The sequence below is a fragment of the Pan troglodytes genome, chromosome 1, assembly GCF_028858775.2.
Source record: "Pan troglodytes isolate AG18354 chromosome 1, NHGRI_mPanTro3-v2.0_pri, whole genome shotgun sequence".
Classification (NCBI taxonomy): domain Eukaryota; kingdom Metazoa; phylum Chordata; class Mammalia; order Primates; family Hominidae; genus Pan; species Pan troglodytes.
This window is the reverse complement of record NC_072398.2, coordinates 95,505,986-95,526,620: the sequence shown is the minus strand read 5'-3', so window position 1 is coordinate 95,526,620 and position 20,635 is coordinate 95,505,986. Positions and strand designations below refer to the sequence as shown.

The 20,635-nt window shown below is 46.6% G+C and overlaps 2 protein-coding genes and 1 non-coding gene across 3 annotated transcripts; 2 read left to right on the top strand and 1 right to left on the bottom strand.

Annotated features, from left to right (window-relative positions):
* The first annotated feature begins 850 nt into the window (after window positions 1-850).
* SNAPIN (SNAP associated protein) lies at window positions 851-4,397 on the top strand. Its single transcript, XM_001139135.6, has 4 exons — window positions 851-1,447; window positions 1,698-1,744; window positions 2,008-2,126; window positions 3,767-4,397. Exons 1-4 carry the CDS (start codon window positions 1,305-1,307, stop codon window positions 3,866-3,868), a joined length of 411 nt encoding a protein of 136 aa, XP_001139135.2. The 5' UTR covers window positions 851-1,304; the 3' UTR covers window positions 3,869-4,397.
* Window positions 4,398-4,600: 203 nt separating this feature from the next.
* ILF2 (interleukin enhancer binding factor 2) lies at window positions 4,601-13,546 on the bottom strand. The gene is made up of 14 exons (XM_001142785.7): window positions 13,400-13,546; window positions 12,649-12,708; window positions 12,313-12,355; window positions 10,991-11,095; window positions 10,538-10,615; window positions 10,095-10,197; window positions 8,207-8,272; window positions 7,764-7,880; window positions 6,941-7,019; window positions 6,588-6,675; window positions 5,780-5,841; window positions 5,584-5,698; window positions 5,270-5,360; window positions 4,601-5,121 (listed from the first exon to the last, which is right to left on the bottom strand). Exons 1-14 carry the CDS (start codon window positions 13,402-13,404, stop codon window positions 4,961-4,963), a joined length of 1,173 nt encoding a protein of 390 aa, XP_001142785.1. The 5' UTR covers window positions 13,405-13,546; the 3' UTR covers window positions 4,601-4,960.
* Window positions 13,547-13,731: 185 nt separating this feature from the next.
* On the top strand, window positions 13,732-13,803 carry TRNAM-CAU (transfer RNA methionine (anticodon CAU)). The gene has a single exon. It is a non-coding gene; the product is annotated as a tRNA-Met (tRNA).
* Window positions 13,804-20,635: the final 6,832 nt, after the last annotated feature.

Genomic DNA, 20,635 nt, shown 5'->3' with positions numbered 1-20,635 from the left:
GCCTCAGCCTCCCGAGTAGCTGGGACTACAGGAGTCCGCCACTGCGCCCGGCTAATTGTTTGTATTTTTAGTAGAGATGGGGTTTCACCGTGGTCTCGACGTCCTGACCTCGTGATCCACCCGCCTCGGCCTCCCAAAGTGCTGGGATTACAGGCGTGAGCCACCGCGCCTGGCCGCCTGGCTAATTTTTTATTTCCTGTAGAGACAGAGTCTGACTAGGTTTGTTGCCCAGACTGATCTCGAACTCCTGGGCTCAGGTGATCCTCCCGCCTCAGCCTCCCAAAGTGCTGGGATTACAGGAGTGAGCCACCATGCCCTGCCTGCATGTTTATATTATTCAGCCTTAAAAAGGAATGAAATTCGGATACATGCAGTTTTTTACATATTTAATGCCATTAAAAATATACTCTTTAGAAATAGACCAGGCGTGGTGGCTCACGTCTGTAATCCCAGCACTTTAGGAGGCTGAGGTGGGAGGATCACCTGAGCCCAGGAGTTCGAGACCAGTCTGGGCAACAAACATAGTGAGACCTCTTCTCTACAGAAAATGAAAAATTAGTCAGGCATGGTGGCTAACACCTGTGGTCCCTGCTACTTGGGAGACTGAAGCAGGAGGACCTCTTGACCCCAGGAGGTGAAGGCTACAGTGAGCCAAGACGGTGGCACTGCACTCCAGCCTAGGCGACAGAGAGAGACCTTGTCTTAAAAACAACCAACCACAATAAACTCTTTAGAAATAGAAAACGATACTATGAATATAATGTGGCTTTCTCATAAAGTGTTTTTGGTTTTGGTTTATTTTCGTTTGGTTTGGGTTGCTTTTTTTTTTTTTTTTTTTTTGAGGCGGAGTCTCTCTGTTGCCCAGACTGGAGTGCAGTGGCGCGATCTCGGCTCACTGCAATCTCCGCCTCCCGGGTTCAAGCGGTTCTCCTGCCTCAGTCTCCCGAGTAGCTGGGTGCCCGCCACCATGCCCGGCTATCTCATAAAGTTAACATGGGAAGGCTATGGACAACTGCAGGTATTCGCGTTTATTTTCACCTTTAGAGAAAACGAAAAGTATCCACTCCAAAAACTGGTTCCTTTCTACAACCTGAACTTTGGAGATTTTCAAGACCAGCCACAAGGCCTCTACTCCTACGGCCTGGCCCTCCTCCCCGCCCGGTTCGCTCTAGACTCCATTTCCCAGAAACCCCGGTGTCTTGGTGGAGACAGCATTTCCCGGGCGCCCCCTCACGGGGCAGTGCGGCGCGGCTCCAGTTCCCGGCGGCCCTCGCGGCAGGTTCCGGGCGTCGGGACAATTCGTGATGGCGGGGGCTGGTTCTGCCGCTGTATCGGGGGCAGGGACCCCGGTGGCGGGGCCCACAGGCCGCGACCTTTTCGCCGAAGGTCTGCTGGAGTTCCTGCGACCCGCTGTGCAGCAGCTCGACTCTCACGTACACGCCGTCAGGTGCCCGGGAGGGAAGTTGGGGGCGGGGCCTGTCTCTCTGGCTTTGTAGGGGCGGGGCCAAGAAAGTGTTCTGGCTGGGAGTGGACATAAATTTAGGAAACTTATTCGAGGCGGGGAGGACAGGCGGAAGGCCGCAGGTGGAGGGTTCAGCGGAGGCCGGCTTCTCTCAGTACTTGGTAAATACGTAGGGGAGTTCGTTTCCTGAGCTCCGGTAACTGCCTGACCTTGTAGGCCTTGTACCTCTTTGCAGAGAGAGCCAGGTAGAGCTCCGGGAACAAATTGACAACCTAGCCACAGGTGAGTGAGCATCCCTGTGTACCCGGAATCCTTCAGCCCACTTTCAGGACCTTAGGTTTTTGCCAACCCCTGGGCTGAGTTTCTGTCACTTGCTTCCAGGGCATCAGGGCTGCCAAAGGACTCCTCCTTTCAGGGATGTCTTAAATCTCTAATGGCTGTGGCCCGTTTGGGTGCAAGTGTTTTCCATCCCATTACCAGCCTGCTTTCCCTCAGAACAAGAGATGAGCCGTTAGATCTTAGCTGCACCTTACTTCCATCCCCAGAACTGTGCCGCATAAATGAGGATCAGAAGGTGGCCCTGGATCTTGACCCCTATGTTAAGAAGCTACTTAATGCCCGGCGACGCGTTGTCTTGGTTAACAACATTCTACAGAATGCTCAGGTAAAAGAATATCTTACCAACAGTGATTCTTTGCCCTTTTTTGTAAGTCCTCAACACAGTGAAAGCCACTGTAATTTTAAAACTCTTTGGGGAAAGGGAAATTCACTTCTCCCAGTACTTGAAAAATACCTAGGAGAATTCGTCTCATTCTCAGTATTCAGTTGCTGCCATTTACATTCTTGTGTGTGTGTGTGTGACAGTCTCCCTCTGTCACCCAGGCTGGAGTGCGGTGGCTCAATCTCAGCTCACTGCAACTTCCGCCCCCTGGGCTCAAGCAATTCTGCTTCCGCCTCCCGAGTAACTAGGACTACAAGCGTGCACAACGCCCAGCTAATTTTTGTATTTTTTTCTAGAAGTAGGGTTTCTCCATGTTGCCCAGGCTGGTCTGGAACTCCTGGGCTCAAGTGAGCTTCCCACCTTGGCCACCCGAAGTGCTGGGACTACAGGAGTGAGCCACCACACCTGGCTATTTATTTTTATGATACAAGGTCTATCACCCAGGATGGAGTGCAGTGGCATGATAAAGGCTCACTGCAGCCTCTACCTCCCAGGCTCAAGCGATCCATCCACCTCAGCCTCCCAAGTAGCTGGGACTACAGGCATGCACCACCATGTCCAGCTAATTTTTGTATTTTTTCTAGAGACAGGGTTTCACCATGTTACCCAGGCTGATCCCAAACTCCTGCATGCGAGTGATCCACCTGCCTGGGCCTCCCAAAACGCTGGGATTACAGGCGTGAGCCACTGCACCCGGCCTGCCTGGCCTTTTTTTTTTTTTTTTTAAATAAAAAGACAGGATCGGCTGGGCGAGGTGGCTCTTGCCTGTAATCCCAGCAGTTTGGGAGGCCGAGGCAGGCGGGTCACCTGAGGTTGGGAGTTGGAGACCAGCCTGACCAACATAGAGAAACCCCGTCTCTACTAAAAATACAAAATTAGCTGGGCGTGGTAGCGCATGCCTGTAATCCCAGCTACTTGGGAGGCTGAGACAGAAGAATCACTTAAGCCCGGGGGACGGAGGTTGCGGTGAGCTGAGATCGCACCATTGCACTTCAGCCTGGGCAACAAGAGTGAAACTCCGTCTCAGGGGAAAAAAAAAAAAAAAAAAAAAAAGACAGGCTATCACTATGGTGCCCAGGCTGGTCTCAAACTGGGCTCAAGTGATCTTCCTGCCACTTCCTCCTAAATGGTGCTGGGATAGGCATGAGCACCATGCCTGGCCTACATTTTTTTTTTTTCTTTTTTGAGATGGAGTTCTCCCTCTGTCACCCAGGCTAGAGTGCAGTGGCACGATCTCATTTCATTGCAACCTCCACCTCCCGGTTTCAAGCAATTCTCCTGCCTCAGATTACAAGCGCCCGCCACCATGCCCAGCTAATTTTTTTGTATTTTTTAGTAGAGACGGGTTTTACCATGTTGGTCAGGCTGGTCTTGAACTCCTGACCTCAGGTAATCCACCCGCCTCAGCCTCCCAAAGTGCTGGGATTACAAGTGTGAGCCACCACGCCCGGCCTACATTCTTATATATACTTTTGAAGACTGACTTTGAGGTAGATCAAGCCCGGTATTTTTCAGCACCTAGTTCACTTACACTCTAAAGCCTTTCACAGTGGTTAAGATTCCAAACCTTCCTTGTCTTGTAGGAACGACTGAGACGGCTAAACCACAGTGTTGCCAAGGAAACAGCCCGCAGGAGAGCAATGCTGGATTCGGGAATTTACCCCCCTGGCTCCCCAGGCAAATAACAGATGAGCCTATGGACTCAGTAGCACAAGTACTGTTCCCCAGCTGCCTTGTTTCAACAGACATGCAAAGATCCTAGGAGACAGTCCCCATAGACCTTCAGACATTAAAAAGGGAGCCGTACGGTTCGTTTGAAGCACTTCGTCTTACCCATTTATGTAGGGGCCCCAGGAAACCTACACACAGCCAGAATGAGGTTCCCAAAGGACTTACATTAATTATGGCTCTTGCTTCCTTTCACAAATGAGCTGAGGCCTCTACTTTTTTTTTTAAGCTGCATACTTGAGGCTTACCTTCTTCAGGACTAGTTAACCAGAGGGGCTTCCTTTGTATGTTACATGCCTGGTTACACGGGCCTGGACAGCATGTCCTCTACCTGTGACTTCTCATTTTCCTGTTTACACTGGGGATTTGGAGGGGGCAGGCAAAGTCAAAGTGAATGACCTCTGTCCACCCACTTTTTTATTGCACTGGCTTGAATACAGTAGCAGTGTTGATAGAATCATTTTATTCAATAAATACTTAAAACGATATTCTAGTTTACTCTGGTATATGGAAAGGTTCCAGGAGTTTGTCCTTTAATTCAAAGACAGCTTCAAATTGTGATGAGTATTTATAATTAAATGACTCAATTATCATTTTCAACGAAAGAGTACACAAAGCAAAAAGCAAAAAAGGTTGCCACATGCAAACAAACAAACAAACAAAAAACACCAACCAGAAAGACCAAGAGCCCTACTAGGAAGTACTTTAATAGTTTTTCTTAGAAAAAAAAATTTCCAGACACTTAACATTTCACAACATTTCAACAGCAAAGTATTAGTTGAGAGAGGGGTTTTCAGGAGTTGGAGATTATAGAATATTAGGAAGAAATGTTGGTATCCTCCATTATAGATGGATGGCATAGGTCACAAATGGGAGACTGGCAGCTAAGCCAATATCAAAACCCAGTGGAATGACACTTCTATGGAGTTTACTTTTCTTCCTGCTATCTTCCCTATCCCACGGAAATGTCTGTCACCATGTAAAGCCCAGTAGCAGGCAGCTTAGGCTCCAGTCTTCCCCCTTGGGTAGGAAAAGGAGTGAAGGGAATGTCACTCCTGAGTTTCCATGCTTTCTTCTTCCTCTCCTTGAGGTGGTTCTTCTGTATTCTCCTCTTCTTCCTCTCCTTCCTTCTTCTCTGGTGGCTTCTCATAAGCCTTTTCTGAAGGTGTTACTATCACTCCATCCCAGGTAGATATTTCAGAAGCAAGATCTAGGAAAGAGAAAAAGGTGATTTAGACGAGTAGCCCAGCATAAAAGTCATTACTTACACTGTGGAAATATTAAAGACATTTAAGTAGTGTACAGCTTCTCTGTACCAGATTACAATACAAAACCCCTGACCCACAGTGGTCACTCACAGCTGGCATCACCCTCCTGGCCAAGGATCTTCCTAAAGCCACCATGTGAGAGGATTCGGACGAGAGTCTGAGCTGTATAGCAGACCATGTCCTGAAGGAAAGCAAAGTGAGAGTAAGCAAGGAAAATCAAAGGACCTTATTTGAGTAATACCCTTGTGAAAACAGAGATTAAGACAGCTTTTTAAATCTCAGGACCAAAGTCTTTCAGAATCCCCAAATTCCTGACCCGTAAAGACCATATTCCACTTTGCCTGCTGAGCAGCAGTATTCAAAAGAGTGGGGCAAAATAACTCAGTTCATATCTGTCCCAATACCTGCTGTTCTAGGGTCATGACTGTGTGTACTCTAAAGTTGCCACTCTCACAGGGGTCAGTGATACCCACTGAACCTGGCAGGAACAGTCCTGCAGCCAGAATCTGCAAGCAGCGCCTAGAACACAGGGAGGTATGAGGTATTAAAGGAATGCACAAAATAGTTTACAACCAACCCTAAACCCAAAGCATGCTGTACCTGTATGCAACGTTTAGGGCCAAAGGCTGTCTGGTGGGGTTGTTCATCACAGCATAATGGCCCTGAAAAATAATAAATCCAGTAGGTGTGCCATCAAAATGGCACTTCTGATAACTAGAACTTTATTTTTTAGAGACAGGGCCTCACTTTGTCACCCAGGCTGGAGTGCAGTGGCGCAATCATAGTTCACTGTAACCGCGAACTCCTGGGCTCAAGCAACCCTCCTGCCTCAGCCTCCTGAGAAGCTAAGACTGTAAGTTCAAGCCACTACAACTGGCTAATTTTTTTTTTTCTCTTGTAGAGACAGAGTCTCGCTATTTTGCCCAGGCTGGCCTCAAACTCCTGGCTTCAAGTGATCCTCTGGCCTCAGCCTCCCAAAGTGCTGGGATTACAGGCATCAAACTAAAACCTTAAATGATCACGAGGAAAACTGGTCATTTAGGTCTAAGTCAAGCCAAAATTTTCATGTTCAGAAGCAATTCTGAAATGGCTGCTCACTCATTTCTCTCTACTACCATGATTAAATGGTAGCAGTCATGAGAAGAAAACGGGACACTATAACTCAGTAACTACTCATTTCGTTGAATATACAAAAAAAAAAAAAAACTTTGAATTTTTTCTTTTTTTTTAAACAAATGTCTCTGAGTCATGTAAATGTTGAATTTTTATTGGATTACTTGTCTACCAATAAAATTTCTTTTAAGCTTCACCAAATTTCAGACTCTGGTGAATTTCAGAGTTACTACTACTACTACTACTACTAGTAAATAAGGATGATGAGGAACTCCAATTGCCCATCTTTACTTACTAGTAGGTCAAGGATCCAGGGTGTCAGGGGCTCAAAGCCAGGAAAACGAATCCTCAAGTCCTTCAGTAGTCTGATGAGAACTTTAACTCTGAAAGTAATAGTGACCCAAACATTAAAATCAATACGATCATGTATTTCCATGCCTAAGGTAGAATTGAAGCTGACTATGCTATTTCCAGAACTATACGTTCTCTGCTTTCTCTAAATCTTAATTTGCTTACTTAAGGTAAAAATAAAAATCCACACACGAGGTCACAGGCAAAATAGTTCTGTCAGAGGAAGTATGGGGGTATCCTGCTATTCACTGCAGTTAAAAAGTTTATCTTAATCCAAATGGTCAGGGAGGGACTCACGTGGACTGAGAAGCATTTTCCTCGAACCAGCGGGCATGTCGGATGGCTGCTAAGGCACTCTGCAATACTTTGATATCCACTAAAAAGACAAGCATGATATGCCAGGATGAAACATTTTCATTAAACAAGCTACTCATTACCACTGCTACAGTCTAAAAACTTGGAAGGAGGGCAGGATAGACGGAGTCTTGCTCTGTTGTCCAGGCTGGATCGCGTACAGTGGCGCGATCTCAGCTCACTGCAACCTCCGCCTCCCAGGTTCGAGCAATTCTCCTGCCTCAGCCTCCTGAGTAGCTGGGATTACAGGTAACCGCCATCATGCCCCACTAATTTTTTATTTTAGTAGAGACGGGGTTTCATCATGTTGGCCAGGATGGTCTCCAACTCCTGACCTCAGGTGATCTGCCTGCCTCAGCCTCCCAAAGTGCTGGGATTACAGGCGTGAGCCACCGCACCCGACCAACTCTGCAATTCTTTAAGCCACCCTGTGTTTCTCATATCAGCAAATCACTTGTCTAAAAATCACTAGAAGCATGCAAGATCTGTTTTCTTCAAAAGCCTATCCCCCTCCATAAATATTTTCTCAGTCCTTTTTAAGTCCTCCAAATGCTTTCTTGGTCACCCCATCTGAAAATTCCACTAGCAAGCTGATAAACTATTTCCAAATTACAGAGGGAGAGAGCAAAGTTCAGAATAAACCTAAGTTCTTCAATTCCCAGGAAGCTGCATGTGGAATAGCAACAAGCTAAGTAAACTAAACAGCAACAATACCATGTTTTGAATATCCCCTAAATTTTCCAGCAATGGAAAAAAAAGAACTAACAATGGAGTTCTGGATCCAGTTTTCGAAGATTGGGTGGCACTGTTGTAATGAGAATCTTCACTGTAGCATCAGAAGAACTGATTTCAAAGCCAGTTTCGTTGGTCAGCATGGTTAAAACTGAAAAAACAGAATAAACAAAAACTATAACTCACATTTCCATTAGATGACCAAAGTTAAATCCAGGGTGGGGGGGAACAGGTGGATTTTTTAAAACAGCACAAAGTCCAGAATGAGAATTTAGAATACAGAGCTTTAGAAGGGAGATCAAACAGATCTCCCTTGAACACCTTGAACACCTGAAGCCCCTGCCAAAAACTCCCACAACATAAAACTCTGCATTTACTCTTCCATCTGGTCTGACCTGATTTTGTTGAAAGTGTACTTACAATTACAAGACCTGGTTCCTATGGCTACTAAATACAGAATCAGCAACAAATGCAAACCTTCAGAAGGATCCTGTGCTCTTAGGCTTTCCACGACTTTGTTCCCCAGGGCAGCAACAGCTTCCACTAATTGACAGAAAATGACATGATGTTATAATAATTTATTTACCTAGACTTTCTATGTATCTCTAAGCTACTTTGCACTCTCATTTCTGTCCCATATCCAAGGCTGAAGCAAGGGTAAGTAATAGAATATATACTTTTATAAGAGAAAGCCAAGGCCTGGGCAGAAAAATTGGAAGACTCAGGGAACAGGACCCCTCCTGTACTCATATCCTCTTTCTACAGCAGGGTTTTTCAGGTCAGTGGCAGTTAATAACATTTTGGGCTAGACAAATCTTTGGGGTGATGGGGATGTAGGATGTTTAACAGCATCCATGGCCTCTATCCTTTTTCTTTTTTTGAGAAAGGGTCTCACTCTTGTCACCCAGGCTGCAGTGCAGTGGCACAATCACAGCTCACTGCAGCCTCAGCCTCCCGGGCTCAAGCAATCCTCTCACCTCAGGCTGCTGCTTTTTCTTTTTTTCTTATTTTTGAGACAGGGCCTCACTCTGTCACCCAAGCTGAAGTGCACAGGCACGATCTCTGCTAACTCCAACCTCTGCCTCCCAGGTTCAAGCAACTCTCCTGCCTCAGCCTCCCAAGTAGCGGGGATTACAGACGCCCACCACCACGCCTGGCTAATTTTTATATTTTTGGTAGAGACTGGGTTTTGCCACGTTGGCCAGGCTGGTCTTGAACTCCAGGCCTTGGCCTCCCTAAGTGTTGGGATTACAGGCGTGAGCCACTGCACCCGGCCCCACCTCAGGCTTCTGAGTAGCTGGGACCAAAGCATGCACCACCATGCCCAGCTAATTTTTTTCTTTTTGTAGGTACAGGGTCTCTCTATGTTATACAGGCTGGTCAAACTCCTGGGGTCAAGTGATCCTCTTGCCTCAGCCTCCCAAAGTGCTGGGAATACAGCCACCACACCTGGCTTCTACCCTTTTTTGATGCCAGTAGCACCCCCTTGTTTTAACAATCAAAAGTACCACCAGATATTGCCAGATATCCCCTGGGTGGCAAAATTACCTCCAGTTGAGAAACATGGCCGTACAGTAACCTGCTATACATTCTTTCAGACACACACACTCCAGCGTTTGTCCCTTATCACTCATTAAAAAACATTTGTCAGGCAGGGTGCAGTGGCTCACGCCTGTAATCCCAACACTTTGGGAGGCCAAGGCGGGCGGATCACCTGAGGTCAGGAGTTTGAGACCAGACTAGCTAACATGGTGAAACCCCGTCTCTACTAAAAACAGAAAAATTAGCCTGGCATGGTGGCACTTGCCTGTAATCCCAGCTACTTGGGAGGCCAAGGCAGGAAAACAGCTAGAACCCAGGAGGTGGAGGTTGCAGTGAACCGAGATCACGCCATTACACTCCAGCCAGGGCAACAGAGTGAGATCCGTCCCAAAAACAAAAACTAGAAACATTTGTCTTACAAACATCCTTTCTCACAAGAAATTTGAGCTTTCAAGATCCCTAAGGGCTGGGCACAGTGGCTCACGCCTGTAATCCCAGCACTTTGGGAGGCTGAGGTGGGCAGATTGCTTGAGCTCAGGAGTTTGAGACCAGCCCGAGCAACACGGTGAAACCCTGTATCTACAAAAAATACAAAAATTAGCTGGGTGTGGTGGCAAACATCTGTAGTCCCAGCTACTCGGGAGGCTAAGGCGGGAAGATCACTTGCTGTAGTGGAGGTCAAGGCTGCAGTGAGCTACAATGGTACCACTGCACTCCAGCCTGGCCAACGGAGGGAGAATTTGTCTCAAAACAAAAAAAGATACCTAAACCCCTAATCCAAGTGCTATGTTCTGTTCCCATGACCAGAAACAGGCACACTCACACGTTGGCAGAATCTTGAGTATCACCACCAGGTCAGCCACATTGTGTCCTGTAGTCATTGTCCCCTTTTTATAGGATCCCACCTGTCGAACTTCTTCAATTTGCTGTTGGAAAAAGGATTTCGGGGAAAAACAATTTAGAAGAAAAAAAGGTGCCTAGGTCCTCCCAGAACTGTTACAACACAGCTACCTGTTACCCAAATTAAGAAGTAGCAGAGGTGAAATCACCCCCAAAACCACCACATGAAAGCCTGATACATCACAGCTAGCATAACAATGATACAAGTCTTGTCCCCAAGATCAGTACTACAAAGAAATTCCACTGTACTTTCTCATTTTAGTCTTGGCTTTGGATAATAGACAACTGAAAATTAAGTCAAGAGCCAAGGCAATTTCCACACTACCAAAGGTGCCCTTTCCTAAAACTAAATCATCAAAAACTCACCACTTCAAATGTCCCTGGAGCCACAATCAGATTATCAATCACATTGTTTATTTTTGTCACCAGAGAAAGGATAGATGCCTGAAAAACAGTATGAAACAATACTTGAAGATGAAAAATTATAAGCAATTTCTCAGAATTTGAATATTTTCTCCTAATCCCTTCCATACAAGCTGACTCAATACTGACATAGGGCTTTAAAAACACTTCATTCTGGCCTTGAATATATGGGAAGAGAACAACTCTTTGTCCCCAGTAAAAATAAGAATGCATATCTAATTTGTTTATATATCCACCTGGCTATCTCCACCCACAATGAGAAATAAGGAGAACAATTAAACCCTTTGTGGATTTCAGGCTCTGTTAACACCATTCTTAACCTTACCAACAGTTACTCTTTACCAATACTTTTAACTGCTTTAGAGACATTTCTGGAAGACAGCCAAAAGAACATACCTGTTCAGCAGAATTGGGAGCCAGGTCCTGATTCCTCTTCAGCAAGGCCTCACTGAAGGAAGTTTCATCAGGTGCTGGCTTGACCCGGGGAAAGGCCATTTCACACTAAACCAGAAGTAAACAACTACATTCTATTTGCCGAAGATAATATACAGGAGAGATTGTTTTTTCTATTACTACGACAGAAAAAGGTTAAAAACAGAAAATTCTACACTTGTTTTTACTGCTTAATTTGTTCAATTAGCTGGGCGTGGTGGCTCACACCTGTAATCCCAGCTACTTGGGAGGCTGAGGTGAGAGAATCCCTTGAACACAGGAAGCGAGGTTGCAGTGAGCCGAGATCGCGCCATTGCAACTCCAGCCTGGGCAACAGAGTGAGACCCTGCCTCAAAAAAAAAAATTTATTCAAAGGCCAGGCACAGTGGGTCAGGCACACCTGTAATCCCAGCACCTTGGGAGGCTGAGGTGGGCAGATCACGAGGTCAGGAGTTCAAGATCAGCCTGGGCAACATGGTGAAACCCCGTCTCTACTAAACAGACATACAAAAATTAGCTGGGCATGGTGGCAGGTGCCTGTAATCCCAACTACTCAGGAGGCTGAGGCAGGAGAATCGTTTGAACCCTGGAGGCAGAGGTCCTGATTCCTCTGCCTCCCAGGTTCAGTGCAGTGAGCCAAGATTGCACCACTGCACTCCAGCCTGGGTGACAGAGTGAGACTGTCTCAAAAAAAAAAAAAGTTCAAACAAGGATAAAAGCTGGAATAGCCATAATTTAAGCTATCACTATCTTTATAGTAACAGATATACCATAAATACAATTACTTGTTCAGAACAAAGATTATAATCATGTTTAATGCCAACAGTAGCCAAGGAATTATTCTCTCCACCATGCTTACACTGTTTCTGTATGTAAAGCAACACACAGTTGACTCAAAACCCCAAATCTTTTCACAAATCACTTTCCCTCCCTATTTCAACCATCTTTTTTTTTTGTAGTGGTGCCATCTTGGTTCACTGCAACCTCCGCCTCCCGGGTTAAGCAATTCTCCTGCTTCAGCCTCCCAAGTAGCTGGGATTAGACACATGCCCAGCCAACTTTTTTATTTTTAGTAGAGACGGGGTTTCACCATATTGGCCAGGCTGGTCTCAAACTCCTGACCTTCAGGTAATCCGTCTGCCTCAGCCTCCCAAAGTGCTGAGATTACAGGCGTGAGGCACTGTGTCTGCCCTCTTCAACCACCATCTAACTTCATTAACTGGGAGATACTGGGCTCCATTTCAACAGTGACCAGAAAATGTGTATCATTAACCCAAGGTACTCACCAAATAGAAGTCAAATGGGATATGTGGTACAAAGGGCCTGAACCTAAAACATGAAAAACAGCCAAATTATTCCCTAGGTAGGAATCAAGCCGAGATGTAAATAACACGCCAACAATTTTGAAAACATGTCAGTCCTCAGAATGAGTGACAAAGTCTCCGGGGAGGGAAAGAATCATTCTTAGCATAGTGGGGCCAAATTCATTTAACAGGAGTGCAGGAAAAGACCATAGTTGGCTCTCGCAAAACCAAGTGACATTAGTCTACTCCAAAACTCCTATTTAGATGACAAGCAGAAACTAACAACCAAGTGCAGAGATGCTAAAAGCTGGTACTCACCCTCCTCCTGGGCCTCCTCTGGAACCAAAGCGCCCACCACGACCACGGCCTCTGTCACCCCTAGAAATGCAGATTTTATTTTGACCTCATTGAAGGAATACCCACCGGCCATATCATCTTAGGTTGGCTACTTTCATCCCTCGGAACCTCCCAACGGTAGGCAAGAGACCCCACTCACACTTACACTTCTCCCCATTCCAAATGGTGCCCAGTTACACCCCCATAACCTCCTCTAAGTTAATCACAACCCCCTCAAGTAATGATGGGGCTCAGACAGTGAGCCCTACCCTTAATAACCCATAATCCTGGGCCACACGAATCCTAATACTTCGGAGGCTAAAGATTGCTCATTTCTTCACTAATGTACACATTTATCGGGCGTGTCCTAATGTCAAGGCCTTCGCACTGAGGATGAATGCGGCTCGCTCCAGCATTCTCAGCCCGGATGACGGGGGCGGGGGAAAGGTGGGGAGCTCCTCCAGGGGCTTGAGGACACCCCCTCATCGCAACCCTTCAGAGACAGAGGTGTCGAACCCGCCTCCCCACTCCTGGGCCCGAACCCCATCCCGGGCCCAAGTTTCCCCGCCTCTACCAGGCTCCATCTCTCCCACTATCCTAGACCAGGAGTTCTCAGGTTTTTGGCCAGCCCCCGGATACATGGCCCTTTCTGATACTCCGACTTCTTTCGGCCCACGTTCACAAAGTTTTCCGTCGAATACCTGAAACCTTTCGACCGCTTCGACCCACTTACCTCATGGCGCCTTAAAACACGAACAATGGAGGCCGCACCAACCGCCCGTTCCTCTGAGTAGCAGACAACTGAAGAGGCGTCTTGCCGGCGTGTCCCAATAAAACCCGGCGCGATTGGCTCCCGCCTTACCCCATCGCTTATGCCTATTGGCTTACTTTGTCAAACCGGGCTTATGAACCAATAAAAAACGCCTACTGTGTCAGGAACTAGCCAATAAGAACTGGTTCTATAGTAATGACGAATTTTTGATCAGACATTAGGTGGCACTAAAGAAGTCAGGACAACGACTATGTAGTGTTCTATAACAATCATGAGAAATTTTAGTTCTAGATAGCAGAGTGGCGCAGCGGAAGCGTGCTGGGCCCATAACCCAGAGGTCGATGGATCGAAACCATCCTCTGCTATCGAAGTTTTTTCATTGCCCTGTATGGCATACGTAATCTACGTTTCTTTAGTAAAGGAAAATATCTTGCCAATTGTCCTACCTCAAAAATGCAACCAATACCAGCTATTTTTGCCACTAGCAGTTGAAGTTGATGGGGAAAAGGGAGTTTGAACACTGCACGTCTACAAACTCGAAGCAGGAGAAACAGGTTTTAGATAGGAGAGGAGTATATTGATTGAATTAGTGTGGAAAACATGGTTTTCCATGTCCATGGAAACAGGTGTTCCACCCGCCTCAGCTTCCGAAAGTGCTGGGATTACCGGCGTGAGCCACAGCGCCCAGCTTGGTTACATAAATTCTTTAGTGGTGATTTGTGAGATTTTGGTGCACTCATCACCCGAGCAGTATACACGGAACCCAACTTGTAAACTTTTATCCCTCACCTACCTCCCTTCCATAAGTACTTTTTCGATATTTAATTTACTACAGCAGAACGTAAACATCTTAAGTCTAAACGTATTCTGTCCACGTAACCACCAACCAGATTAAAATAAATATTATTAATTTTTAAAAAACAAGCAAACAAAAAGCGGACCGAGTGCGGTGGCTTGTGGCCACCCAGCACTGTGGGAGGCCGAGACGGGTGGATCACCCGAGGTCAGGAGTTCGAGATCAGCCTGGCCAACATGGTGAAACTCCGTCTCTACTAAAAATACAAAAATTAGCCGGCGTGCTGGCGGGCTCCTGTAATTCCAGTTACTCAGGAGGCTGAGGCAGGAGAATCTCTTAAATCCGGGAGGCGGAGGTTGCAGTGAGCTGAGATGGCGCCACTGCACCCCAGCCTGGGCGATAGAGGGAGACTCCGTTTAAAAACAAAAAAATCTTACTTTAGGTTTGTTGAGCTTCTTGAATCAATGGCTTCAGGTTTGTCGTCCATTTATTAAATTTATCAGCTATTATCTCTTCAAGTATTAGTTTTACCTATTATTTCCCTCCTTCCTGAACTCCAAATAAAGACGGGTTAGACTTTTCCCCCAGTAATCTCTTTGTCTCTTACCCTCTCTTCTATTATTTCATTTTATTTAGACACAGGGTCTCACTCTGTTGCCCAGGCTGGAGTGCAGTGGTGCACCATCATAGCTCACTGCAGCCTCAACCTCCTGGCCTCAAGAGACTCTCCCATTTCGGCCTCCCTAGTAGTTGGGACTACTCAAAGGCACAGGCAACACCACTCCGAGCTAATTTTATTTTATTTTTTTGAGATGGAGTCTCCCAGGCTGCAGTGCAGTGGCGCTATTTCAGCTCACTGCAACCTCCGCCTCCCCGGTTCAAGCGATTCTCCTGCCTCAGCCTCCCGAGTAGCTGGGACTACAGGCGCCCACCACCACGCCCGGCTAATTTTTTTTTTTTTTTTGTATTTTTAGTAGAGACGGGGTTTCGCGGTGTTAGTGAGGATGGTCTCCATCTCTTGATCTCGTGATCTGCCCGCCTCGGCCTCCCAAAGTGCTGGGATTACAGACGTGAGCCACCACGCCCGGCCCTGCCCAGCTAATTTTTGTATTTTTAGTAGACATGGGGTTTCACCATGTTGGCCAGACTGGTCTCAAACTCCTGACCTCAGGTGATCCTCCTGCCTCTGTCTCCAAAAGTGCTGGGATTACAGGTGTGAGCCACCTCCCTTGGCCCCGGGCTTACTTATTTATTTATTTTTGTAGAGATGGGGTACTTTATATGTTGTCAAGGCTAGTCTTTGTTTTTTGTTTGTTTTTTGTTTTTTGTTTTGAGACAGAGTTTCGCTCTTGTTGCCCAGGCTGGAGTGCAACGCGTGATCTCGGCTCACAAACTCTGCCTCCCAGGTCCAAGTGATTCTCCTGCCTCAGCCTCCCGAGTAGCTGGGATTACAGGCATGCACCATCATGCCTGGATAATTTTGTATTTTTAGTAGAGACAGGGTTTCTCCACGTTGGTCAGGCTAGTTTCGAACTCCCAACCTCAGGTGATCCACCCACCTCAGCCTCCCAAAGTGCTGGGATTACAGGCATGAGCCACTGCAAAGGCCTTTAACCCTCTCTTTTTATGCTTTTCATTCCTTTTTATCCATTCTTCATTTTAGGTAGTTTCTGCTGTCCTTTCTTCCAATTTATTACTTGCTCCTCAGTTTAGTCTAACATAGTATTAAATCTATCATTTGGTTCTTAATTTTGGTCTTTTAATATTTTGGGTCTGTATTATTATTATTTTTGAGACAGGGTCTCACTCCTGTTGCCCAGGCTGGAGTTCAGTGGCATAAACACAGCTCACTGAAGCCTCAACCTCTTGGGCTGAAGCGATCCTCCTGTGTCAACCTCCAGAGTAGCTCGGACTACAGGCATATGTCACCACACCCAACTAATTTTTTAATTTTTGGTAGAGATAAGGTCTCACTATGTTGCCTAAGCTGGTCTCCAACTCCTGGGCTCTAGTGATCCTCACCTCAGCCTCCCAAAGTTCTGGGATTACAGATGTGAGGCACCAAGCAGGACCTTAGATTTTCTATTTATTTTACTCCCAGGTTGCCCCTAGGAGTGCAGCCTTTTGAGATCCTAGCCCAAAACACGAAGGTGGTTTACCAAGGTTATCACCTTTGGGAACATTTGGACTCCTTTTTTTTTTTTTTTTTTTGAGAGTGAGTTTCCCCCTATTGCCCAGGCTGGAGTGCAGTGGCGCAATCTCGGCTCACTACAACCTCTGCCTCCTGGGTTCAAGTGATTCTCCTGCCTCAGCCTCCCGAGTAGCTGGGCTTACAGGCATGCACCACCACGCCTGGCTAATGTTTGTATTTTTAGTAGAGATGGGGGTCTCACCATCTTGTGCAGGCTGGACTTGAACTCCTGATCTCATGATCCATCCATCTCGGCCTCCCAAAGTGCTGGGGTTACAGGCATGAGCGACCGTGCCTGGCCCTTTTTCTTTTTTTTAATTTAAAAAAATTGAAATGGGGTCTCGCCCTGTTGCCCAGGCTGGTCTGAAACTCCTAAGCTCAAGCCATCCTCCCGCCTTGGCCTCCTAAAGTGCTGGGATTACAGGTGTGAGCCACCACACCCGGCCTGGACTTCACTGGCCCCACACAACCTATTTTCTGCCACTAATTCCGAATCAGCAAATGACCCCAGGGTAAAATCAGCCCTACTGCTGGGCTTACTTCTCTACTTTCCTGTACTTTCATGCTGTCACACCAATAATTTCTCACTATCTTATTTTTTTAATTATTATTATTTTTTGAGACGAAGTTTTGCTCGAAATGGAGTGAAATGGTACGATCTCAGCTCATTGCAACCTCCTCCCCCTGGGTTCAAGCAATTCTGCCTCCGCCTCCCAAGTAGCTGGGATTACAGGTACCTGCCACCATGCCCGGCTAATTTTTGTATTTTTAGTAGATACGGGGTTTTGCCACGTTGGCCAGGCTGGTCTCGAACTCCTGACCTTAGGTGATCCACCTGCCTTGGCCTCCCAACGTGCTAGGACTATAGGCGTGAGCCACTGTGCCTGGCCTCACTATCTTATTAGTTCTTTTATTATTTATTTATTTATTTATTTATTTATTTATTTATTTATTTTGAGACAGGGTCTTGCTCTGTTGCCCAGGCTGGAGTGCAGTGGCGTGATCTCGGCTCACTGCAACCTCTGCTTCTGGGTTCAAGTGATTCTTGTGCCTCAGCCTCCCGAGTAGCTGGGATTACAGGTGTGCACCACCAAGCCCGGCTATTTTTTTTTTTTTTTTTTTTGAGACAGAGTTTCACTCTTGTTGCCCAGGCTGGAGTGCAGTGGTGCGATCTCGGCTCACTGCAACCTCCACCCCTTGGGTTCAAGCAATTCTGCCTCAGCCTCCCGAGTAGCTGGGATTACAGGCACCTGCCACCACGCTTGGCTAATTTTTTTTTTTTTTGAAGAGACGGAGTCTTGCTCTGTCACCCAGGCTGGAGTGCAGTGGCGCGATCTCGGCTCACTGCAAGCTCCGCCTCCCAGGTTCACGCCATTCTCCTGCCTCAGCCTCCTGAATAGCTGGGGCTACAGGCGCCCGCCACTGTGCCCAGCTAATTTTTTTGTATTTTTAGTAGAGACAGGGTTTCACCATGTTAGCCAGGATGGTCTCAATCTCCTGACATTGTGATCCGCCCGTCTCGGCCTCCCAAAATGCTGGGATTACAGGCTTGAGCCACTGCGCCCGGCCCGGTTCTTTTATTTTTATTTTTATTTATTTATTGTTTTTTGAAACAGGGTCTTGCTCTGCTGTCCAGGCTGGAATGCAGGTGCGCAATCTTGGCTCACTGAAACCTCTGCCTCCTGGGTTCAAGTGATTCTTGTGCCTCAGCCTCCCTAGTACCTGGGATTACAGGCATGCACCACCAAGCCCGGCTAATTTTTTTTTTTTTCTTTGAGACAGAGTTTCACTCTTGTTGCCCAGGCTGGAGTGCAATGGCATGATCTTGGCTCACCGCAACCTCTGCCTCCCAGGTTCAAGCGATTCTCCTGCCTCAGCCTCCTGAGTAGCTGGGATTACGGGCATGCGCCACCATGTCCGGCTAATTTTTGTATTTTTAGTAGAGACAGGGTTTCTCCGTGTTGGTCAGGCTAGTCTCGAATTCTCAACCTAAGGTGATCCACCCGCCTCGGCCTCCCAAAGTGCTAGGATTACAGGCATGAGCCACCGCACCTGGCCTACACCCAGCTAATTTTTGTATTTTTAGTAGAGACGGGGTTTCATCATGAAGGCCAGACTGGTCTTGAACTCCTGGCCTCAAGTGATCAGCCCACTTCCGCCTCCCAAAGTGCTGGGACTACAGGTATGAGACACCATGCCCAGCTAGTTCTTTGATTTTTAAAAAAGTATTTCATCCAACACTTTTAGTTGTCTGTAGCTTTAGGGCTAGTTCACCATTATTGAAAGGAGCTCAATTACTAAACTATATTTCTAGTCCAGTCATTTCTTCTGAGCTCCAGCTCCACTAGTCCGAGGCCTATCAGACACTTCCACTTGATTATCTATAGGCACCTCACATCCAATAAACTAAAAGTATCATCCTTCCAAAACCTTCTTCAGCTTCTCAGCTAATGGGGTCAACATCACCTAGATCTGTTATTTGTATAATGTCCTCACTTCCCAAAGTTCAACTGATTCTACTTACAAAACATCTCCCCATCTCTATCTGCTGTCTACCTCTACAATCTCTGGAATCCACCATCTCCATTACAGGACAAGAACATTATGCCTGTCACACAAAAGCTTTCATAATCTTCCCTCCACTGCCCTCTTCCCTGCCTCTCTTCCTCAGTCATCCTACATGCACACACCTTACATCCTAGATCAGGGCTGAAAACACAAACTCCTACTACAGCCAGGCAGGTAATGCACCTGAGTGAAGCAGGGTGCCTAGGAACCATAATGAACTAGACTCATTTCAAGGAGATAATGGATACTTGCTCTGGTTAATTGCTCATGGAGGGATGCAGGACAATATATTGCCAGCTCTTCCAATATTTTAAGGAAAGTCAGAAATCCAGGTTGGGCCTGGTGGCTCACACATGTTATCCAGGAATTTTGGGAGGCCAATGCGGGAGGATCGCTTGAGCCTAGGAGTTCAAGACCAGCCTGGGCAACATAGGGAGACCTCCATCTTTGAAAGAAAAAAAAAAAGTCAGAAATCCAAATATTCATGTACCATCTTTTTTTTTTTTTTTTTTTTTTTTTTTTTTTTTTTTTTTGAGACAGAGTCTTGCTCTGTTGCCCAGGCTGGAGTGCAGTGGTGCAATCTCGGCTCATTGCAACCTCTGTCTCCCGGATTCAAGGAATTCTCTACCTCAGCCTCCCAAGTAGCTGGGATTACAGGCGGCCGCCACCATGTCTGGCTAATTTTTGTATTTTTAGTAGAGACGGGGTTTCACCATCTTGGTCAGGCTGATCTTGAACTCCTGACCTCATGATCCACCCACCCTGACCTCCCAAAGTGCTGGGATTAGAGGCTTGAGCCACCTTGCCCGGCCCCATCTTATGATATTTAAGTGTGGGGAATTAAATACAATATACATAGAGAGAATGCAAGCCAAAGCATGCCTGCCATCTCAAGTTGGCCTGTCGACCACAATTTGCTCTAGATAATAAGAATATTCAAGTCTCCTAAAATTCCATATATAGGAAATATACTTCAACATTCTGCTCTGTCTACACAGAATACCTTTCTCATCCTTCTATCCTCTTGAATTATTTCTTTTTTGGAGATTTTCTGGCCCCAATCCAAGCAGAATGAATAGCCCTCATCTGAGTCCTTTAGCAATTTATCCATGTCTCCCCTGTAGTGCTTAATGCATGTTGCATTACGGTTATTTGTCCCAAATGGAGCTCCTCAAAGGCACGGACTATATATATTCATCTTTATGCCCTCGGCACCTAGTGGGTGCTTAACGCACCGAAGGTTCTCTGGAAATGTTTGCTGACCTGAAGTTTGGTGATCTTATGTCCTGCTTAGGCGCAGCGTTGGAGAGGTTGGCGCTGCAATGCCGTCAATAACCCCCGATGACCATTAGAGGGCACACTGATTCCACAGCAGTCTGCACCGGGGGCCCAGCTGTCAAGTGCTCCAAAACCCACTCCCCAATTTACGCCTCCAGTGGTCATCTCCCACAGCCTTCATTTTAACAACCCTCAACACAAAACAGTCATTTTCTTGGGGCGTCCCTGAGGTGTGAACCTCCTCCCTCCCAGACACCCACCCACTCTCCCCATCTTCCTACAATTTGGGCGCTAAAGATTTAATTCCGCCCTGACACCAGATCATTTTTCACAGCTAATCTGCACAGTCTGGAAGGTGGCAGGG

Coding starts and splice junctions, on each gene's coding strand:
- SNAPIN (XM_001139135.6), top strand. CDS start 1,305: ATGGCGGGGGCTGGTTCTGCCGCTGTATCGGGGGCAGGGACCCCGGTG. Junction 1,448..1,697: donor TCTCACGTACACGCCGTCAG/GTGCCCGGGAGG, acceptor ACCTCTTTGCAG/AGAGAGCCAGGTAGAGCTCC. Junction 1,745..2,007: donor AATTGACAACCTAGCCACAG/GTGAGTGAGCAT, acceptor TTCCATCCCCAG/AACTGTGCCGCATAAATGAG.
- ILF2 (XM_001142785.7), bottom strand. Junction 10,616..10,990: donor CTCCCAATTCTGCTGAACAG/GTATGTTCTTTT, acceptor ACTGTTTTTCAG/GCATCTATCCTTTCTCTGGT. Junction 10,198..10,537: donor CTCCAGGGACATTTGAAGTG/GTGAGTTTTTGA, acceptor TTTTTCCAACAG/CAAATTGAAGAAGTTCGACA.